At 39.7% G+C, this 23,631-nt stretch overlaps 1 protein-coding gene across 5 annotated transcripts in view; it reads left to right on the forward strand.

Moving 5' to 3' along the window:
* Window positions 1–23,631, forward strand: part of LOC105482963 (integrin subunit alpha M) — an 80,488-nt gene that overhangs the window by 25,630 nt on the left and 31,227 nt on the right. For 3 of the 5 annotated variants that reach the window (XM_011743478.3, XM_011743480.3, XM_011743482.3), the window contains 2 exons: window positions 23,130–23,270; window positions 23,358–23,570. In XM_011743478.3, the coding sequence (XP_011741780.2) occupies window positions 23,130–23,270; window positions 23,358–23,570 (354 nt within the window). The remainder of the gene's footprint in view (window positions 1–23,129; window positions 23,271–23,357; window positions 23,571–23,631) is intronic. The other 2 variants (XM_011743479.3, XM_011743481.3) reach the window with 1 other exon arrangement.

Consider the following 23,631-nt stretch of genomic DNA (forward strand, 5'->3'; position numbering starts at 1 on the left):
CCCATGTCTTCTTGCAAGACAGATCGATAGTGATTTATATAGTACACTTGTGCTGAAGCATTTTGGTGAACTAAGGTAGTGATGAAGCTTTTTATCATTTGAAGAAGTACAGGTAGCAAACAAGGGAGCAGTAAGCAGGTTTCTATTACTATTATAACTCCTATTATAAGAGTTTTAAATCTTCTTAGCACTGGGAGCAATTTTCTAAACATGGCCCCAGGATCAAATCCATGCCACACTTGCGCGGGCACATGTGCCAGTTTTGTCATATTTCTAACTACGTCTTCAACTACTTGCCCTCGATCATCTATGTGTAGACAGCAATTAGTAAGGTTAAATTTCCTACAGACCCCTCCTTCAGCTGCTAGCAAGTAGTCGAGAGCCAATCTATTTTGATAGATAACATTTCTCATCTGAGTTTCTTGCCAGGCCAGAATAGTCAAGGCTCTGCCAGTCTTATTAGTGATTATTTTTAAGAGAGCTTGTAACTGTATGATTCGGTTGAGCATGTAAATGGGGGTTTGGTATCCCCATGAGCCATCTTGTGCCTGAGTAGCAGGCCCATAATATTGTATGATTAGGGGGGCCATTCATTATTTTTCCAATTTCCTATAGCTATGCTTTTCTTTTCATGGGAAGCATAGACAGGGAAGCCCAGGAGTTCTCCTGTGGGCAGTAGAAAGAAAGATGGTTTAATAGTGCCAGTAACAATTACCTGCCCACTGGTCAGGTAATTTGGTATAAACTCTATGCCCACATATCCTGTATAATCCAGTGGGGGCTGTCCAGTCCCAGTGGGACTCTGGGTGGATCCACATGGTTTGCAACTTTAGGAATTTAATAAATGGATTTTTCTTAGTGTGGTTTGAACTCCACTAGGTGGCTGTTTTTGTCATACTATTATACGGTTTTTGCCCAAGGCAGCTGAGTCTTCCCACAGGAAGGGTGAAGTCCTTCCCCACTCTTGCTATAGAGTATTGTGTAATGACTGAGGCTTTTAGGACCCAGAAGTTATCAGGGTGATTCTTTTGAGCTGGGAATTTGTCAGGAACTGGATCTTTAGGTACTAATTCTCGGGCTTCCCATGGCCATTGATCTCCCATTACAGTTCCTCTACATACATAACATGAAGTGACATTGAGAGACTTGGCTACATGCTCAGCTAATTGCAAAAACAAATTTCTTGTTTTTCCTGGAATTTCTGGTACTGGCACATTCAGTTCATAATAGAAGGTTTGAAATACTGGCTCAGGAGAGTGTTTATAAACTTCTCCTTAAACCACGATACTTACTCGAGGATCCAGTCCAGCCCCATAGATTCCTAGGGTTACATGCTCCCCTTTTTTCCAGTGAGGATCAAGGGGATTGGTTATTACTAGTTATAAGGGGTTACACTGATCACTGGTACAGGAAGGGCCACTTTTTCCCTTTCTGAAGGTAGACATGATTCTTTTTATTTTTTTATCCAAGTAGCCTAAATGACACAAGACCAGTATCCACATTTATTTCCACACAGTCCTAATTTGTGACAAATATACTTATTTCCTGCCATATAGCCTCTTTCTTAATTAAGAGAACCACATCCTATTCCCAACTTATTACTATTAATGACAGTGCAGGCATCAAATTTCAAGGTCACTTGTTTGGGCACCCCTTTTTCTTCTGTTTTAGCTAACACTTTACTCGTGTCATTTATGAGCCCCCACCAGTCCTCAGTCCTTAATCTCATTTTAAAAATTGTGGTCATGGGAGGTTCAGATGGGTCATAACACACATCACGTTGGTCATTTCCTGGGCTACACACCTTGTATAGAATAGCATTATACAAACAAGTTCTTTTTAGAGTCCTGGTACACTTACAATAACCATAAAATAATAGGACCGTAGCAACTTTTGTCCTACCTCAGTGACTTGATGTATATGCTGGGAACAGTGCTCAGTCTGAGGAAGGTCAGTTGAAGTCCTTACTGTAAAAGTCCAAATTTTAAGGAAAACGAGTCCTGTGATGAGTTTCCTCATGCTTCGGCCGTGTGTGGACCAGTCAGCTTCCGGGTGTGACTGGAGTAGGGCTTGTCGTCTTTTTCAGAATCACTTTGCAGGAGTTGGTGAAGCTGTTCCCGTCCACATACAACTCACAGTCTACTGATGTTCAAGGATGGTCTCGGAGGTTGGGCCCACTGGAATAAACTGAGTCCAATACCTCTACACAGTTATGTTCAACTGGGCTCTCTGATACTGGGAGCAAGGTGGTGGGGTTTAGGATGTTGCAAACTTCAATGATTATGTGGGAATTTTCACATAACAAGCTTTGGTACTTGGTTAATCTAGCATTTGTTAGCCAATGATGTCCTTTGGCATTCATCAAAGTTACCACAGCATGGGGGGCCTTTATATTCAGGTTTTGCCCAAGGGTTATTTTATCTGCTTCTTGTGCTAACAGGGCCATTGCTGCCAAGGCCCTTAGACTTGGGGGCCAGCCTTTGGAAACCCTGTCTAGTTGTTTTGAGAGATAGGCCCCGAGCCTTGGCCAGGGCCCCACAGTCTGGGTTAAAACTCCAACTACCATTTTTTCTCTGTCTGACACATAGAGTGTAAAGGGTTTTGTCAGATCAGGTAGCCCCAGGGATGGGGCTGACATGAGTTTTTGTTTTAACTCATGAAAAGCTTGATGCTGTTGGTTGTAATAGATGTAATTTATCCAATCTACATTTTTATTAACTGTCACCCACCAAAATATTGACTCAAATCCTGCAACTATTTGATTTCAAGCTTTAAATTGATCTGGTGTTCCCCTTGGGACTCCAATTGTGTCTAAATGGACGTGAGAGTCGAAAGACCCATAAGGGGCTTCTCTCACTTTATGATGGCTTATTTTTCCTCCGTCTGGTTGATGAAATGCCAGGGTGAAAGGAATAGCCAATTGGACTAAGGTACAAGTGCCACTCCAGTTATTTGGCAGAATGCCCAGTAAAGGTCCACCACAATACCACCACACATCTGCTCAGGGATGAACAAGGGCTGACTAATTGATAAGCTCTTGAAAATACTTAAGCTCACTGCATCCCTTCAGGTCTCCAAGGAACGCTGTTTCCTCCCTGTCGTGAGAGACACGAAATGAACTTAGTGTTGGGAGATGGAAGCTGGATGCCTCTCAGGGGCTGACCCGCAGTGTGCTGGACTTTGGGATATAGCCAAGAGAGCTTGACACAACTTATTGCTCCAGGTTGTAGAATCCTGGAAAAGAGCTACCATGCAGCCCACACCTGGTCGACTGGAGGACCACCTTAGTGGAAAGAGGACAATCTGGGCCTCTGGCCTGCCATGTGCACAAGCATAACAATTGCTTTTGTTTAACGTGCCAATGGAATATTTGATCGATTCCAACCAGGCATTTGCATCTTGGTATCCTGTCTTAATTGCCAAAGTTTAAGTCTTTAATTTCTATGATCCTTTAGTAAAAATGAATGTATGATTTTAGGAAATTACAAAAACCAGTTGGGGCAGTCCATCCTTGCTCTTTCGTGGTCCACAGAACTTTGGACCAACTACAGCATAAAAGCTCTACATTGCGGGGCAAGACTCCTGGTTGACACTGGAGACTTTACCAAAATTTCCCCAGATTAAATGGTCCTAATTTACTAATGCCCAGTCTGAGGAGAGTCAGGAGCGACAGAGGTACTTTTCTGAAGTAGAGAGCTGTCTTTGACTTGGCACCTCCCTACAGGGTATAACAAGGCAAGCATTAATTGCAGTAGTTTGAGGTAAAATTGGCTTGGTTATGTTAACAACTAGAGGGTGAGCAATAGAGCAAGGAAAGAAGAAAGAGTAATAGAATAGATGAAAGAGTTAAATTTTTCTTAGCTTTAGTTTGGTAGGGTTTTCCCCTGGGACTATGGCCCCCAACTCTGGAGAGGGTGGCGCTTTCTTGACTCGGGTGTGATGAGTCCATCCTTTCTTCGCTGTACGAACAGCAGTCTTGGTGGTCAGCAGCACAAGGTAGAGTCTTTCCTAGAGTGGCTCGAGCTTCCTTTTTTTTCACCTTTTGATGAGAACGTGATCTTCAGGCTGGTGCTGGTTTACCAGAAATTCTAGGGGTGCTACATGTGCTAAAAGACTTTTTCGGTTTTGAGGGAAAGGAAAGTGGAAGATAAACCAAGTATATAATTTTTAAGAGATTGACCTTTTGTTTTAAATATGGGGACATCAGCAGTGGACTTCATAGTCCTCAGTGCCTTTCTACTGAGAAATTTCCTTTAGCACCTATTTTTATTAGTTTTTAGACCAAAGAAGCCAAACACCATTTTATATTTGACAATGCTTCCTATATGATTTTTATACTAGATAAGCTAAATTTCACCTTCATATTAGTATGTTTTTAATGTTAAACTTAGTTTTAATAAAACTTTGTAGACGTATTTATTCAATTTTTAAAGTCAGACCATAAGGTAAGATTTTTGTAGACATTTTTTTAACCTTTTATAATCTTTGTTACAGAGCAGGTTAGTGCTTTAAGAAAAACCCATTGTGTTTTTATTTTAATATTCAGTTCACAGAAAAACTGGATGATACCCCTTTAACTTTAGCTAATACGTTTACACACAGCATTTTCTTTACAATTAACGTTTTAAAACTTGCTTAAACCTTCAAAACAAAAAATTTTTTTAACCTTTTAATGTAGGCAAAAATTTACATTCTTATGCCTCCTTGTAATCTTTTTACCAAAGGTATATTTTACTTTCCTTATACACTTTGGACGTAAACTGTTTTTAAAATAGTACTCAGGAGTACTGTTTAAATTATACAACATTTCTTGCATAAATTTTTTTATAACTTTTTTTTCTCTTTCATGACTTTCACAGATAATTCTTCGACCTGCTTCAACTTTCAGACTTATCACAAACATTTCTTTCTTTAAACAACCAGTTAATTTATTTCAGGACAAGAATTTACCATATAACATTCTTTTTACATAAATTCTGCCCCCTCCCCCAGTTCCCCCCCTTTTGTTTTTCGAAGATAACCATTCTTTTCCGAAGCGAACTTCTTTTATGCCTGTGGACTAGACTGTCTAGGGCCACAAGATTAGAAGTTACTATAATACACGTTAAACTTTAACTTTTAGCAAACTTTGCTTTTGTTGAAAACCTTGTAAGTTTGGGATTTCAATTATCCTTTGCTATTAATAAGACCTTGTTTAGTTCAAATTAACTTAGAATTGGTATAGATGGCTTTTTTTTTTTTCCTTCAGTTACCCGGGAGGAACCATCTACAGTTCTGTCCTGAAGGGAGTTCCTCCTAGGTCTGGTTGGAACTTTATATGGTAATTAAGATTGAGATCCCCTGTTAGGAAACCTGCTGGGTTAAGGGAATTTTCAGTGGTTAATGTCAAATCATCTTTTTTTTTTTTTTTTCCTTAGGATACTTCTGAACCTGTGAGCTGTGCTCACAATGAGGTTTCCTCTAAAAGTTATTTTTTTACTTTCTTCTGTTAGCAAAGCAGTTGCTGCTATAGATTGAATGCATGTGGGCCATCCGTGGGTTACTGGGTTAAGGATTTTTGATATGAAGTCCTCAGTGCTTTCAGGATATGCCCTTGTTTACACTGACAACAAAGTGGTGTGGCATGTTATAGGGTTACGGAGAATACCTTTAATTATCAATTATAGGTTTTAAATTTACCTTGGCTTTTAAAGGAATAGGGTACACTGTTTTTTTCTTAACTACTTGCATATTTCTCTCTTTCTCTCTTCCTTTCTCTCTTTGACTTTCTGTCTCTCTCTCTTTGACTTTCCTTTTGCCTCTGTCTCTTCCTTTCTCTCTCTGCCTCTGTCTTTCTCTCTCTCTCCCCTTGACTCCCTCTTTGTCTCTCTGTCTCTTCCTTTCTATCTCTTCCTCTCTCTCTTTGCCTCTTTTCCTCTGTCTCTTTCCTTTCTGTTCTCTGCTGGTCTTTCCTTGCCTCTTTCAGCTGCTTATGCTGCTGTTCTCTCAACCAGTGTGGTGGGAGGTGGGAGGAGGTCTAAAACTAGCTGTAACCAAGTGTCTATGTATGGGAACTGGTCTGGATGCCCTGGTTTACAGGTTATCTTGTGCCATACCTTTGAAACAAGGGACCTGTCCAGGCTTCCTTCTGATGGCCAACCCACCTCTAATGCTGGCCAGTCTGTCTCACACAAAGTTTTAAGTTTTCCTGGTGTCATAGTACTCCATAGTCTCCCTTAAATCCTTTCTTGAAATTTTTCAACATAGTTCCTAGTGGAGTGGGCTTACTTTGTGCCTGACCCTTGCTTCCTTGAGACAAAACACCATGCTCACACCACACACACACCACAAAACAAAGAATGGGTAAAAAGGGCACACACACACTTTTAAAGTTTACACCAAACCAGAATCAAAATCAAAATCAGAGTATCAAGGAATCCAAGCCAGGTCAAAACCAAAACCAAAGTATCAAGCAATCCAAGTCAAGTCAAAAACAAAAACCAAAATGCCAGTACAGGCACATCATGGGTGATCAGGCCACACTTCCACTCAAACGGAGTGGGCAAGTTCCAAAGACCAGTCTTACCAAGTTTCAGATGTCTGGACTCCAAGTGCCAGTTCCTTCCTGGTGTTTAGCCACTGCGTTGATCCTCTGTGGGGGCCTGCCACACACTGCTCTGGCAAGGCATTCCACCAGGGCAATTGCCTACCCAGGAGTGCTGTCAGCATCTGCATTGCTCAAGCTGGCCAGAGTCCCTGCAGGGATGCTCCACAGGGCAGGCCTAAGGGGCTGCCTTGACTGTCCATTAATCACCTCACTTCATGGTCAGGGAACCAAGAAATGTAGCAGGACAAGCCGTAGACAAAACCCCTCAGACACTGAGTCAAAGAAGGAAGGGCTTTATTCGGCCGGGAGCTTCAGCAACACTCAGGTCTCCAAAAACCAAGCTCCCAGAGTGAGCAATTCCTGTCCCTTTTAAGGGCTCACAACTCTAAGGGGGTCCACTTGAGGATGTCATGATCAATTGAGCAAGCAGGGGGTACGTGACTGGGGGTTGCATGCACCGGTAATGAGAACAGAACAGAACAGGACAGGGATTTTCACAATGCTTTTCCATACCATATCTGGAGTCTATAGGTAACATAACCAGTTAGGTCAGGGGTCAATCTTTAACCAGACCCAGGGCGTGGTCCCGGGCTGTCTGCCTGTGGATTTCATTTCTGCCTTTTAGTTTTTACTTCTTTCTTTGGAGGCAGAAATTGGGCATAAGACAACATGAGGGGTGGTCTACTCCCTTACCAGCACTTTGGAAGGCTGAGGCAGGTGGCTCACCTGAGGTCAGGAGTTTGAGACCAGCCTGGCCAATATGGTGAAACTCCGTCTCTACTAAAAATAAAAAATAAAAAAAATTAGCCAAGCGTAGTGGTGTGCGCCTGTAATCCCAGCTATTCGGGAGGCTGAGGCAGGAGAATCGCTTGAACCCAGGAGGCAGAGGTTGCAGTGAACTGGGATCATGCCACTGCACTCCAGCCTGGGCGACAGGGCAAGACTTTGTCTCAATTAAAAAAAAATAATTTCAACGTTTAGATTCAGGGGTATACGTACAGGCTTGTTACATGCAGCATTGCATGTTGCTGAGGTTTGGGCTGCAGATCCCATCACCCAGGTAGTGAGCATAGTACCTGTGGTGGTTTTTCTTTTTTCTTTCTCTTTTCTTTCTTTCTTTTTGTTTTGTTTTTTTTTTTAGAGACAGGGTCTCACTATGTTGCCCAGGCTGGTTTTGAACTCCTGACCTCAAGCAATGTTGCCCAGGCTGGTTTTGAACTCCTGAGCTCAAGCAATCCTCCTGCCTTGGCCTCCCAAAATGCTGAGATTACAGGCGTGAGCCACTGAGCCTGGACCAATAGGTGGTTTTTCAACCCACCTCCTGCTCCCCCATCTGGTATTCTGCAGTATCTATCGTTCCTATCTTTATGTCTATGTATAACCAATGTTTAGCTCCCACTTATAAGTGAGAACATGCAGTATTTGATTTTCTGTTCCTGTGTCAATTCACTTAGGATTATAGCCTCCAGCTGCATCCATGTTGTCTCAAAGGATGTGATTCATTCTTTTTTATGGTGGCGTAGTATTCCATGGTGTATATGTACCACATTTTCTTATCCAATCCACCATTGATGGACACCTAGGTTGATTCCATGTCTTTCTATTGTGAATAGTGCTGTGATGAATATATGAGCATGTATCTTTTTGGTAGAACAGCTTATATTCTTTTGGATATATGGCCAGTAATGAGATTGCTGGGTTGAATAGTAGCCCTGTTTTATATTCGTTGAGAAATCTTCAAACTGCTTTCCACAGTGGCTGGACTAATTTACATTCCCACCAGCCAACAGTGTATAAGCGTTCCTTTTTCTGCATAGCCTCACCGGCATCTGTTACTGTCTTTTTAATAATAGCATTCTGACTGGTGTGAGATGGTATCTCATTGTGGTTTATGATTTGTATTTCTCTGGTGATTAGTGATAATGAACTTTTGTTTCAAATTTTTTTGGCTACTTATATGTCTTCTTTTGAGAAGTGTCTGTTTATGTCCTTTACCTACTTTTTAATGGGGTTATTTGTTTTTTGCTTGTTGATTTGTTGACGTTCGTTATAGATTCTGGATTTCAGACCTTTATCAGATGTGGTTTGCAAATATTTTCTCCCATTCTGTAAGTTTTCTGTTTACTCTGTTGATAGTTTCTTTTGCTCTACAGAAACTCTTTAGTTTAATTAGTTCCCACTTGTTGCTTTTGTTTTTGTTGCAGTTGCTTTTGAGGACTTAGCCAAAAGTTTTTTGCCAAGACCGGTGTTGAGAAAGTATTTCCTAGGTTTTCTTCTACGATTTTAATAGTTTGAGGGCTCACATTTAAATCTTTAATCCATGTGATTTAAGTCTTTAATCACATTTAAATGTTTAGTACACCTTGAGTTGATTTTTGTGTAAGGTGTAAGGAAGGGATTCAGTTTCATTCTTCTGCATATGGATAACCAGTTATGTCCACAGTATTTATTGAATAGGGAGTTCTTTCCTCATTGCTTGCTTCATAGTCTTTATTGAAGATCAGGTGGTTGTAGGTGGGTGGCTTTATTTCTGGGCTCTCTGTTCTATTCCATTGGTCTATGTGTCTGTCTTTGTACCTATAGCCTCATACTATAGATACAAATACCTATAGTTTTGGTTACTATAGCCTCATATTTGGGTGGTGTGATGCCTCCAGCTTCATTATTTTTGCTTAGGATTGCTTTGGCTATTCAGGCTCTTTTTTTGGTTCCATATTAATTTTAGAATAGTTTTTTCTAATTCTGTGAACAATGGCATTGGTAGTTTGATACAAATAGCATCGAATCTGTAAATTGCTTTGAGCAGTGTGGTCATTTTAACAATATTGATTCTTCCAATCCATGAGCATGGAATGCTTTTCCATTTATTTGTGTCATCTCTGATTTCTTTCAATGGTGTTTTGTGTTTTTCTTTGTAGAGAACTTTCACCTCCTTGGTTAGCTGTGTTCCCAGGTACTTCATTTTTTGTGTCTGCCTGTAGTTCTGTGTGTTTTTAAAATTTTTGTCAATGGTTCTCTTTGACCTGTAATTAACGCATTATATGAAGATGAAACCAGTTTGTCCTGATACCTGAACAGCTTGTCATAATTCTTTGCCAATAGTCAAATTCTTCACGTGGTCTCTCTAAACACATATTGGCCATTGATGGTGTCAATGCCTGATATGTATAAGGGATGGGGTGGGGAAGAAAGTGTAGAGGAATTACGGGAAGTCAAGTGTGGATTGGACGCCACTTCTCTGTTTTGGGTGTGTGGTCAGAACCACATGAGGAAGGCTGGCTGTTCAAATCCCCCACCCCACACAAGTACACGCACATTACCGTTAAGAGTAATAGATGCTTAAACTGGGTCAGTCTGGGAGTTATGAGAACAAGTGGGAGGGGCACCCACAGAAAGGCGATAGGGAAGTCTTCCTGGAGGAAGTGGCGGCTAAGCCAAGGCCTGAGGCAGAAGCACAAGAAAAGTGAAAGGGGTGTGGGGAAGCAAGGGGCCAGAGGAGGGAGGTAGAATGGAACGGAGGGTCAGAATATGGGTGTATGGAGGTGGGAGGAGTGGTGGGAGAAAACAGGAAGAAGAGTAGGTGTGGTTTATCCCAGACATGCAGGGCTTGTTCAACATCCCACATATCAATATTGCAGAAATGGACAAGCTGATCCTGAAGTTCATATGGAAACAGAAGGGACCCATATGTTAGACTTATACCTAAATATTTCATGGCCTTTGCCACTATTGTAAATTGTACTGGTTTTTAAATTTAAATTTTCAATTGTTCAATGATATAGAAATACAACTGGCTGGACCCAGTGACTCACACCTGTAATCCCAGCACTTTGGGAGGCTGAAGCAGCTGGATCACCTGAGGTCGGGATTTTGAGACCAGCCTGATCAACATGGAGAAGCCCTGTTGCTACTAAAAATACAAAATTAGCCGGGTGTGGTGACACGTGCCTGTAATCCCAGTTACTTGGGAGGCTGAGGCAGGAGAATTGCTTGAACCCGGGAGGCAGAGGTTATGGTGAGCCGAGATCATGCCATTGCACTCCAGCCTGGGCAACAAGTGTGAAACTCCGTCTAAAAAAAAAAAAAAAGAAGAAGAGATACAACTGATTCTTACATATTGATCTTGTATTGAAAACAATCTTAGAAAAGGGGAACAAAGTTGGAGGGTTCACACTTTACAATTCAAAACTTACAAAGCCATAGAGCCAGAAAATAAATTAGTGGTTTCCAGGGGCTGGGGGTTGGATTGGGGATTGGAAGTACTGCAAACAGATACAAAATTTCTTTCTGGTAAGATGGAAATGTTCTGGAGGTAGTGGTGATGATTACACAACATTGTGAATGTATTAAAACCCAGTGAACCTTATACTTTAAAATGGTAAAGTTTATGGTCTGTACATTTAATCTAAATTATAAAAACTACTTTGAAGAAAACAATGTGATTCACCATAACAGCAGATTAAAGAAGAAAAAACATGTAACCACCTGAACAGATATAGAACTAGAATTTGACAACATACAACATCCTTTCATGATTAAAAATACTCTCAGTGAGCTAGGAACTGAAGGGAACTGCCTCAACCTGAAAAAAGAGCATTTACAAAAATTCTCTAGCAAGCAGTATACTTAAAGTGAAAGAGAATGCTTTTCACCTAAAATTGGTAACAAGGCAAGAATATCTACTTTTATAATTCCTATTCAACATTGTACTGGAAGACCTAGCCAATGCAATAAAGCAAGAAAAAAAATACAGAGAGGAAAGGAAGAAATAAAACCATCTCTATTTAAAGATGTTACAATTGCATGGAAAATGCCAAAGAATCTATAAAACAGCTATGATAATAGGTTTTTTCAGTAAGTTCTCAGGATATAAGAGCAACATATAAAAACCAGTTGTATTTCTATAATACACTGGAAATTAAACTGGAAATTTAAATTAAAAAGTACCATTTACAATAGCATCAAATACCATGAAATATTTAGGTATAAATCAAATGAAACATGTATGATAACTTTATGCTGAAAACTACAAAACACTAATGAGAGAAATAAAAGATCTAAATAAATGGAGAGATACACTGTGGTCATGGATTCGAATATTGGAGTTCCAATATTGTTAAGGTGTCAGTTCTTCCTGAGTTGATCTACAGATTCAATGCAGTAAAAATCCTGGATAATATTCCATTGTGCACATGGGAGTGCAGTTTATCTCTTCGGTATACTGATTTCCTTTCCTTTGGCAATATACCCAGCACTAGGATTGCTGGATCATATGGTAGTTCCATTTTTAGTTTTCTTGAGGAGCCTCCATACTGTTCTCTGTAGTGGCTTTACTAATTTACTTTCCCACCAACAGTGCATGAGGGTTCCTCTTTCTCTGCATCTTTGCCAGCATCCATCATTATTTGTCTTTTCGATAAAAGCCCTTTTAACTGGAATGAGATGATATTTCATTGTGGTTTTCATTTGCATTTTTCTAGTACACAAAGGAATATTATTCAGCCATAAGACGAATGATGTCTTGTGATCTGCCATAACAGGATTGGAACTGGAGGACATTATGTTAAGTAAAACAACCCGGGCACAGAAAAACAAATATTGCATGTTCTCATTCATGTGTAGGAACTAAAAAAAAATGGATCTCATGAAGGTAGAGAGTAGAATGATGGTTACTAAAGACTGGGAAGGGTAGTGAGGAGGATGGGTTAAAGAGGGGATGGTTAATGGGTACAAAAATACAGTTAGGAAAAATAAGACCTAGTGTTTGGTAGCACAGTAGGGTGACTATAGTTAACAATAATTTATTGTATATTTCAAAATAACTACAAGAGTGGAATTGGAATGTTCCCAGCAAAAGAAATGATAAATGCTTGAGGTGATGGATATACCAGTTACCCTGATTTGATCATCACACACTGTATGCTTGTATCAAAATATCACATGTTCCCTATAAATATGTGCAATTATTATGTATACATGAAAAAGTAAAAATCCTGAAAGTATAATTTGCAGAATTTAGCCAATTCTAAAATGCATATAAAAATAAAAAAATTGAGTATCCAAAAGAATTTTGAAAAGAATCTTGATACAAACCATTAAGTAGCTGTCACTTTTTATTTATTTAATTTTTAAAAATTAGATTGATATTTTATTATTTTTTAACTTTTACTTTAGGTTTGAGGGTACACGTGAAAGTTTGTTATATAGGTAAACGCATGTCATGGGAGTTTGTTGTACAGAGTATTTCATCACTCAGGTATTAAGCCTAGTACCCAATGGTTATTTTTTCTGCTCCTGCCTCCTCCCAACTTCCACCCTCAAGTAGACCCCGGTGTCTGTTGTTTCCTTCTTTATGTTCATAAGTTCTTATTGTTTAGCTCCCACTAATAAGTGAGAACATGCAGTATTTGTTTTTCTGTTCCTGTATTAATTTGCTAAGGATAATGGCCTCCAGCTTCATCCATGTTCCCACAAAAGACATGATCTTGCTATTTCTTTATGGCTGCATAGTATTCCATGGTGTATATGTACCACATTTTTTAAAATCCTATTTGTCATTGGTGGGCATTTAGGTTGATTCCATGTTTTGCTGTTGTGACTAGAACTGCAATAAATATTCATGTGCATGTGTGGTTAATAGTAGGATCATTTATATTCCTGTGGGTATATCCCTAGTAATGGGATTGCTGGGTAGAATGGTAGTTCTGCTTTTAGCTCTTTGAGGAGTTGCCATACTGCTTTCCCCAAGTGGTTGAGCTAATTTACCACTCCCACTAACAGTATAAGTGTTCCCTTTTCTCCACAACCTCACCAGCATCTATTTTTTTACTTTTACTAATAGCCATTCTAACTGGTGTGAGATGGTATCTCCTTGTGGTTTTGATTTACATTTCTCTAATGATAATGATATTGAGCTTTTTTTATATATGCTTGTTGGCTGCATGTATGTCTTCTTTTGAAAAGTGTTGCCGGGCGCGGTGGCTCAAGCCTGTAATCCCAGCACTTTGGGAGGCCGAGACAGGCGGGTCAGGAGATCGAGACCATCCTGGCTAACACGGTGAAACCCCGTCTCTACTTAAAAAAATACAAAAAACTAGCCGGGCGAGGCAGTGGGTGCCTGTAGTCCCAGCTACTCGGGAGGCTGAGGCAGGAGAATGGCGTGAACCCGGGGGACAGAGGTTGCAGTGAGCCCAGATCGTGCCACTGCACTCCAGCCTGGGCGACAGAGCGAGACTCCGTCTCAAAAAAAAAAAAAAAAAAAAAAAAAAAGAAAAGTGTCTGTTCGTTTCCTTTTCCCACGTTTTAATGGAGTTGTTTTTCTCTTGTAAATTTGTTTAAGTTCCCTCTAGATGCTGGATTTTAGACCTTTGTTGGATGCATAGTTTGTGAATATTTTCTCTCATTCTGTAGGTTGTCTGTTTACTTTGTTGATAGTTTCTTTTGCTGTGCAGAAGCTCTTATATTTAATTAGATCCCATTTGTCAATTTTTGCTTTTGTTGAGATTGCTTTTGGTGTCTTTGTCAGGAAATCTTTTCCTATTCCTGTGTCTAGGATGGTATTGCCTAGGTTGTCTTCCAGGGTTCTTATAGTTTTGTGTTTTACATTTAAGTCTTTAGTCTATCTTGAGTTTATTTTTGTATATGGTGTAAGGAAGGGGTCCAGCTTCAGTCTTCTGCATATGGCTAGCCAGTTATCCTAGCACCATTTGTTGAATAGGAAGTGTTTTCCCCATTGCTTATTTTTGTCAAAGATCAGATGGTCATAGGTGTATGGCCTTATTTCTGGGCTCTCTATTCTGTTCCATTGGTCTATGGGCCTGTTTTTGTACCAGTACCATGCTGTTTTGGTTACTGTAGCCCTGTAGTATAGTTTGAAGTCAGGTAATGTTATGCCTCCTTCTGTGTTCTTTTTACTTAGGATTGCCTTGGTTATTCAGGTTCTTTTTTGATTCCATATGAATTTTAAAATAGTTTTTCCTGGTTCTGTGAAGAATGTCATTGGTAGCTTAATAGTAATAGCACTGAATCTATAAATTGCTTTGGGAAGTGTGTCCATTTTAATGATATTGATTCTTCCTATCCATGAGCATGAGATGTTTTACCATTTTTTTGGTGTCATCTCTGATTTCTTTGAACAGTGTTTTGTAACTCTCACTGTACAGATCTTTCACCTCCCTGGTTAGCTGTATTCCTAGTTATTTTATTCTTTTTTGGGCAACCGTGAATAGGATTGCCTTCCTGATTTGGCTCTCAGCTCTTGTTGGTGTATAGGAGTGCTAGTGATTGTTGTACATCGATTTTGTATCCTGAAACTTTGTTGAAGCTATTTGTCAGCTGATGGAGCTCCTGGGCCAAGACTATGGGGTTTTCTAAATATAGAATCATGTTGTCTGCAAACAGGGATAGTTTGACTCCCTTTCTTCCTATTTGTATGCCCTTTTTTCTTTCTCTTGCCTGATTGCTCTGGCTAGAACTTCCAATACTATGTTGAATAGGACTAGTGAGCAAAGGCATCTTTGTTTTGTGATGGCTTTCAAGGGGAATGCTTTTGTCCATCCAGTATGATATTGGCTGTGGGTTTGTTGTAGATGGCTCTTATTATTTTGAGGTATGTTCCTTCAACACCTGGTTTATTGAGAATTTTTAACATAAAGGGGTGTTGAATTTTATTAAAGCCTTTTCTTCATCTATTGAGATAATCATGTGGTTTTTGTCTTTAGTTCTGTTTATGTGATGAATCATATTTATTGATTTGCATATGTTGAACCAACTTTGCACCCCGGGGATGAAGCCTACCTGATCACAGTGGATTAGATTTTTGATGTGCTGCTGGATTTGGTTTGCAGGTATTGTGTTGAGGATTTTTGCATTAGTGTTCATCAAGAATATTGGCCTGAAATTTTCTTTTTTTGTTAAGCTGACACTTTTTAGTTTGATGCTACCCCATTTGTCTGGTTTGCTTTTGTTGCCTGTGCTTTTGGGGTCATATCCAAAATATCATTGCTCAAAAGCTTGATGGTCAAGAAGCTTTTCCCTTTGTTTTCTTCTAGTAGTTTTATAGTTTCAGGTCTTGTGTTTAAGTCTTTAATCCATTTTGAGTTGATTTTGTATATGGTTTGGGATAAAGATCTAGTTTAATCCTTTTGAATATGAATATCCAGTTCTCCCCACACCATTTGTTGAAGAGACTGTCCTTTCTCCTTTGCATATTCTTGCCATCATTATTGAGGATCAATTGACCATAAATGCATAGTTTTATTTCTAGCCTCCCTGTTCTGTTCCGTTGGTTGATGTGTCTGTTTTTATGCCACCACCTTGCTGTTATGATTACTAGAGCTTTCTTGACACAGTATGTTTTGAGATCAGGAATTGTGATGCCTCCAGTATTTTTTTCCTGAGGATTGCTTTGGGTATTTGGGGTCTTTTGTGGTTCTATATAAATTTTAATTTTTTTTCTATTTTTGTAAAAAAATGCCATTGGGATTTTGATACGGATTGTCTGAATCAGAATATTGCATTAATACTCCAATCCATGAACATAAGATATCTTTCCATTTATTTTTGTCTTGTTTAACTTCCTTCATCAATGTTTTATAGTTTCAGTGTACATGTTTTTCACCTCTCTGGTTAAATTTACTCTTAGGTATTTTTTTTGATGCTATTGTAAATGAGATTGTTTCTTGATTTCTTTTTCAGACAGTTCATTGTTAGTGTATAGAAGCACTATTGATTTTTGACATTGATTTTGTAACCTGTAACTTTACTGAATTTATTCATTAGTTCTAGTAGTTCTTTTTTGGTGGAGTCTTTAGGGTTTTTTTTATATATATATATACACACACACATATATATTTATATGTATATCATTTTAAGTGTAAACAGAGATAAATTTCCTTTTTTATATTTGATTTGGGTCTCTTTCATTTATTTTTCTTGCCTAATTGCTGTGACCAGGACTTCCAGTACTGTGTTACGTAGAAGTAGTGAGAGTAGGCATCCTTGCCTTTTTCCTCATTTTAGTGGTAAAACTTTCAATTTTTCACCATTGAGTATGATGTTTGTTGTGGGCTTGTCATATATGGCCTTTATCATATTGAGGTACATTCCTTCTGTAGTGAACTTATTGAGAGTTTGTATCATAAAAGAATGTTGAATTTTGTCAAATGCTTTTTTTTTTTTTTTTTGGTGTGTGTATATTGAGATGATCATGTGGTTTTAGTCCTTCATTCTGTTAATGTGACATGTCACATTAATTGATTTGCATATGTGGAATCATCCTTGCATCTTGCATCCCAGGGATCAATCACACTTGATCATGGTTATTATCTTTTTTTAACAGAGTCTCGCTCTGTCGCCCAGGCTGGAGTGCAGTGGTGTGATCTCGGCTCACTGCAAGCTCCACCTCCTGGGTTCACGCAATTCTCCTGCCTCAGTCTCTTGAGTAACTGGGACTACAGGCGCCCACCACCATGCCCGGCTAATTTTTTTTTTTTTTTTTTGTATTTTTAGTAGAGACGGGGTTTCACTGTGTTAGCCAGGATGGTCTTGATCTCCTGACCTCATGATCCGCTCATCTCACCCTCCCAAAGTGCTGGGATTACAGGCGTGAGCTACCGCGCCTGGCCAGTTATTATCTTTTTAATGTGCTATCAAATTCAGTTTGCTAGTATTTTGTTGAAGATTTGTCCGTTTATGTTCATCAGGGATATTGACCTATAATTACGTCTTGTAGAATTTTTGTCTGGCTTTGGTATCAGGGTAATGCTGGACTCATAAAATAAATTTGGAAGTGTTCCTTGCTCTTCAATTTTTTTTTACGTGAGTTTGAAAAGGATTGACATTAATTCATTTTTTTTTTTTTTTTTTGAGATGGAGTTTTGCTCTTGTAGCCCAGGCTGGAGTGCAATGGCACAATCTTGGCTTACTGCAACCTCTGCCTCCTGGGTTCAAGTGATTCTCCTGCCTCAGCCTCCCAAGTAACTGGTATTACAGGTGCTCACCACCGTGCCCGATTAATTTTTGTATTTTTAGTAGAGACAAGGTTTCACCATGTTGGCCAGGCTGATCTTGAACTCCTGACCTTAAGTTATCCACCCACCCTGGCCTCCCAAAGTGCTGGGATTACAGGCATGAGCCACTGCGCCTGGCAACATTAATTCTTTAAATGTTTGCATTCACCTATGAAGCATCAGGTCCTGGGCTTTTCTTTGTTGGGAAGTTTTTGATTACTGGTTCAATGTCTTCACTTATTACTGGTCTTTTCAGATTTTTAAATTTCTTCTTGACTCAGTCCTGGTAGGTTGTATTTTTCTAGAATTTTATCCATTTATTCCAGTTTATCTAATTTTTTGGTATTAAATTGTTCATAGTTATCTCTCATGATCCTTTGTAACACCTCCTCTTTCATTTCTGATTTTACTTACTTGAGTTTTTTTTTTTTTTTTTTCTTTAGTTTAGCTAAAGGTTTGTCAATTTCATTTATCTTTTTAAAAAAGCAACTCTGGCTAGGTGTGGTGGCTGACAGCTGTAATCCCAGCACTTTGGAGGCTAAGGTGAGGGGATCGCTTGAACCCAGGAGTTTGAGACCAGCCGGGGCAACATAGTGAGACTCCACCTTTATAAAAAATAAATAAAAAAGTAACTCTCAGTTTTATTGACATTTTCTATTATTTTTCTAGCCGCTATTTGATTTATTTCTGGTTTGATCTGTATCATTTATTTCTTATGCTGACTTTGAGTTTAGTTTTTTTTCTTTTTCTATTTCCTTGATGTGTAAAGTTAAGTTGTTTCCTTCCTTCCTTCCTTCCTTCCATCAAAATTAAAGTGAAATTGTGTTTTTTATTTTTATTATAAATGGAATGCAACATCATGTAGAAATCAGAAAACACAAACATGTTATAAGAATAAAACAAAAAATTTCCATACCACCAGAAATGATCAATCAATATTTAGGTGATTTTTAATGTAGGTGTTTAACTCTATGAACTTCCCTCTTAAATCTGCTTCTTCTGCATCCAATAAGTTTTGGTATGTTGTGTTTTCATCATCATTTTTCTTAAGATATTTCTTGATTTCTCTTTTGATTTCTTCTTTGACCCACTGGTTGTTCAGCAATTTGTTGTTTAATTTTCACCTATTTTTGACTTTTAAAATTTTCCTCTTGTTGATTTCTAGTGTCATAACCATTGGGTCAGAAAAAATACTTGATATGATTTGTTTATCTATTTATTTTTTTAAAATTTATTTTTGATAGAGTCTTGCTCTGTCACCCAGGTGCAGTGGCAAAATCTTGGCTCACTGCAACCTCCACCTCCCAGGTTCAAGCAATTCTCCTGCCTCAGCCTCCTGAATAGCTGGAATTACAGGTGGCCGCCACCAAGCGTGGCTAATTTTTGTATTTTTAGTAGAGACGGGGTTTCACCATATTGGTCAGGCTGGTCTTGACCACCTGACCTCAGGTGATCTGTCCACCTTGGCCTCCCAGAGTGCTAGGATTATAGGCGTGAGCCACTGTGCCTGGCCAATACTTGATATGATTTAAATCTTGAATTTCTTAAGACTTGTTTTGTGGCCTAACATATGATCTACTTAGAAAATGTTCCAGGCCGGGCGCGGTGGCTCAAGCCTGTAATCCCAGCACTTTGGGAGGCCGAGATGGGCGGATCACGAGGTCAGGAGATTGAGACCATCCTGGCTAACACGGTGAAACCCCATCTCTACTAAAAAAATACAAAAAACTAGCCGGGCGAGGTGGCGGGCGCCTGTAGTCCCAGCTACTCGGGAGGCTGAGGCAAGAGAATGGCGTGAACCCAGGAGGCGGAGCTTGCAGTGAGCCGAGATCCGGCCACTGCACTCCAGCCTGGGCGACAGAGCGAGACTCCGTCTCAAAAAAAAAAAAAAAAAAAAAAAAAGAAAAAGAAAATGTTCCACATGTGCTTGAAAAGACTGTGTATTCTGCTGCTACTGAATGGAATGTTCTGTAAATGTCTGTTAGATCTATCTGGTCTATAGTATTGTCCAAGTCTGTTGTTTCCTTATTGATTTTCTGTCTCTCTGAACTATTGTTGCAAGTAGGATATTGAAGTTCCCTACTATTATTAGAATATAATAATGATAATACTATTATTGTATTGCTGCCTACTTCTCCCTTCAGTTCTAGTAATATTAGCTTTATGTATTTAGGTGCCGTGATGTTGAGTACATATATCTTCACAATTGTTATATTCTTTTGATTAATTGACTTATTTATCATTATATGATGACTTTCTTTGTCTCTTGTGGCAGTTTTAAGGAAAGATCTATTTTTTCTGATATAAGCATAGTTCTCCCTGATCTCCCTTGGTTATCATTTGCATGGAATATCTTTTGCCATCCTTCCACTTTCAGCCTATGTGTGATCTTAAATCTAAATTGAGTTTCTTATAGGCAGCATATAGTTGGATTTTACAAAATCCATTCAGCCACTCTATGTCTTTTGACTGGAGAATCTAATCCATTTACATATAAATTAATGATTGGCAGGTAAGGGACTATTATTGCTATTTTGTTTATTGTTTTCTGTCTGCTTTGTAGTTCCTTTGTTCCATTCTTCCTTCCTCTCTTGCTGTCTTCCTTTGTGATTTGATTTTTTTTGTTGTTAATATGTTTTGATTCCTTTTTCTATGTTTGGTGTATCTACCACAGTTTTTTTTTTTTCTTTGTGGATACCATGAGGCTTACATAAAACATCTTTTAGTTATAACAGTCTATGCCAAGCTAATAACAACTTTGACCACATACAAAAACTCGACCCTTTAACTTCTCCTCCCCACACATTTTACATTAATGTCACACTTTATCAATTAATTTGCAATAAAGGTGCAAAGATGGTTTAAGAGTTTTTCACCAAATGGTTCTCGAACAATTGGACATAGTAAAAAAATAAAAATAAACTTCTATTGATACCTCACGCCATATAAAAATTAATTCAAAATAAGGAATTTCTTTAAAAGTTTAACATATGGTTATCATATCAGCAACTTCCCTCCTAAGGATTTTTTTTTTTTTTTTTTGAGACAGAGTCTTGCTCTGTCGCCCAGGCTGGGGTGCAGTGGCCGGATCTCAGCTCACTGCAAGCTCTGCCTCCCGGGTTTAGACCATTCTCCTGCCTCAGCCTCCCGAGTAGCTGGGACTACAGGCGCCCGCCACCTCGCCTGGCTAGTTTTTTGTATTTTTTAGTAGAGACGGGGTTTCACCGTGTTAGCCAGGATGGTCTCGATCTCCTGACCTCGTGATCCGCCCGTCTTGGCCTCCCAAAGTGCTGGGATTACAGGCTTGAGCCACCGCGCCCGGCCTTTTTTTTTTTTTTTTTTTTTTGAGACAGAGTCTCACTCTGTTGCCCAGGCTGGAGTGCAGTGGCATGATCTTGGCTCACTGCAAGCTCCGCCTCCTGGGTTCACTCCATTCTCCTGCCTCAGCCTTCCAAGTAGCTGGGACTACAGGTGCCCGCCACCATGCCTGGCTAATTTTTCTATATTTGGTAGAGACAGAGTTTCACAGTATTAGCCTGGATGATCTTGATCTCCTGACCTCGTGATCAGCCTCCCAAAGTGCTGGGATTACCGGTGTGAGCCACTGCGCCCAGCCTCCTAAGCCTTTACTTAAGAGAAATGAAAACAGATGTCCACATGAAAACCTGTATGCAAACGTTTCTGGTCGCTCTATTAATAATCACCCCTTAGAAAAAACCAACATGTCCTTCAACTAAGAAATGGATAAACCAACTGTGGCACACCTATACAATGGGAATACTAATCAGCAATAAAAGAGAGCAAATTACTAATACATGCGACAACACAGATGAATCTTAAATGCATTATTGTAGGTGAAAGAAGCCAAATTAAAAAGGCCACATACAATATAATTCTATTTATATGACATTCCAGAAAAGCCAATAAGAGCAGAAAACAGTTGAGTGGTTGCCAGATGTTGGTAGTTGGAGGGGAGAGATTGACTATGATGGGGCAGAAGGGAATATTTTGGGGATGAAGAAGCTATTTTCTGTTTTGACTGTGGTGTTGGTTATATGACTTTATTGTTTTTGAGACAGAGTCTTGCTCTGTTGCCCAGGCTGGAGTGCAACCTTCACCTCCTGGGTTCAAGCAATTCTCCTGCCTCAGCCTCCCAAGTAGCTGGATTACAGTCACCATGCCCAGCTAATTTTTGTATTTTTAGTAGAGATGGGGTTTCACCATGATTTCCAGGCTGGTCTCAAACTCCTGACCTCAGGTGATCCACCCACTGGCCTCTCAAAGTGCTGGGAGGCATCCGGCCAGTTATATGACTTTGTATGTTTGTCAAAACTCATAAAACTATGTACTAAAAGCCTGAATTTTATTGTATGTAAACTCTTCCCCAATAAATCTGACCTAAAAAACAATAAAAATTCTGTTGACTTTAGGATAAAGCTTAAATGCCTGTATTGAATTATCAATGAATCATCCCTCAATGGTGTATGAGGCAGAAATCACTTTGCAGAGCCGTGGCATGATGTCCCCTGCACATTCCCTTCCTAGAACTTGTCCCAGTTTGAAATTGCTGTACACATCTCCCTGTTAATCCATCGATTACTCTCCTCCCCTCCACCTGGCTGCACTGAGCTCAGGCCCTGGAAGGCGCTGTTTCTCTATTACCCAGCTGTGTGCTTAGCAATAACACGTTTGGTGAATGAATGAATGAATGAATGAATGGGTGATTAAATAGGTGAATTTTATGGATGAATTCTACATATCGACCTTGAAGATATTCGAAACATCTTTTTACTTGTAGGTAAACAGCATTTCTTAATATCACAACAAATATTCCTGGGTAGCAATAGTTATTTTTAATCTAAGCCAGTTATTAGCCTTATTAGAGTGCCAACTTTGACTTTTTACCCCCACTAAGATTCCTAATATATTGAAAGGGTGGTATTCTGTCTGCTCTTCTAGAATTTTCTATCTGTATTTTCCAACCCAAATCCTTCTTTGCTGCCTTAATAATCTCCCAGGAATACCATCTGGGGTAAATCCTCACGCACTGCTCATTGACTCTACTATAGGCTTCTTTATTCTTTATCTTTTAAATTATTAAAAACATATATATATATATGTTTTTATTTTTTAAATTATTCTTTATCTTTTAAATTATTAAAAACATATATATATATATGTGTATACATATATATACACACACACTTAGAGGTTGGGGTCTTGCTCTGTTGCCCAGGCTGGAGTGCAATGGTGACAAAGCTCACTACAGCCTTAAACTCCTTGGCTCAAGGGATCCTCCCACTTCAGCCTCCTGAGTAGCTGGGATTACAGGCAGAAACCACTCTGCCAGGCTTATTATATAGGTTCCTTTAGCTGGTAGCACATTCAAATGATAATTTATCATGAACCATATAGAAGATCACATCTTCTCCAGAGGGATTCTCCAGCAGACATAACTTTTCTTCACAGAGAGAAAACCCACACATCTGCTTTAGGTGGGAAGAGGTGTGTGATTATGGCCCTGTCTCTTTCAGATCGGCGCCTACTTCGGGGCCTCCCTCTGCTCCGTGGATGTGGACAGCAACGGCAGCACTGACCTTGTCCTCATCGGCGCCCCCTATTACTATGAGCAGACCCGAGGGGGCCAGGTGTCTGTGTGCCCCTTGCCCAGGGCGGTGAGTGGTGATGGGACCTGGGCTGGGTGGGGCCCGGTGTGGGTGGCGGGGTCGCCTGAGTTTGGGCCTGATACTGTTTGTGTTTAGCAGAGGGGTCGGTGGCAGTGTGATGCTGTTCTCTACGGGGAGCAGGGCCAACCCTGGGGCCGCTTTGGGGCAGCCCTAACAGTGCTGGGGGACGTGAATGGAGACAAGCTGACGGATGTGGCCATTGGGGCCCCAGGAGAGGAGGACAACCAGGGTGCTGTTTACCTGTTTCATGGAACCTCAGGATTTGGCATCAGCCCCTCTCATAGCCAGGTGAGACCTGATCACTGTCCTTGTCATGACAGTAGCCTCTTTGTTGATCTTTCTCCTTCTA

Source organism: Macaca nemestrina, chromosome 18 (genome assembly GCF_043159975.1).
Source record: "Macaca nemestrina isolate mMacNem1 chromosome 18, mMacNem.hap1, whole genome shotgun sequence".
NCBI classification, from domain to species: domain Eukaryota; kingdom Metazoa; phylum Chordata; class Mammalia; order Primates; family Cercopithecidae; genus Macaca; species Macaca nemestrina.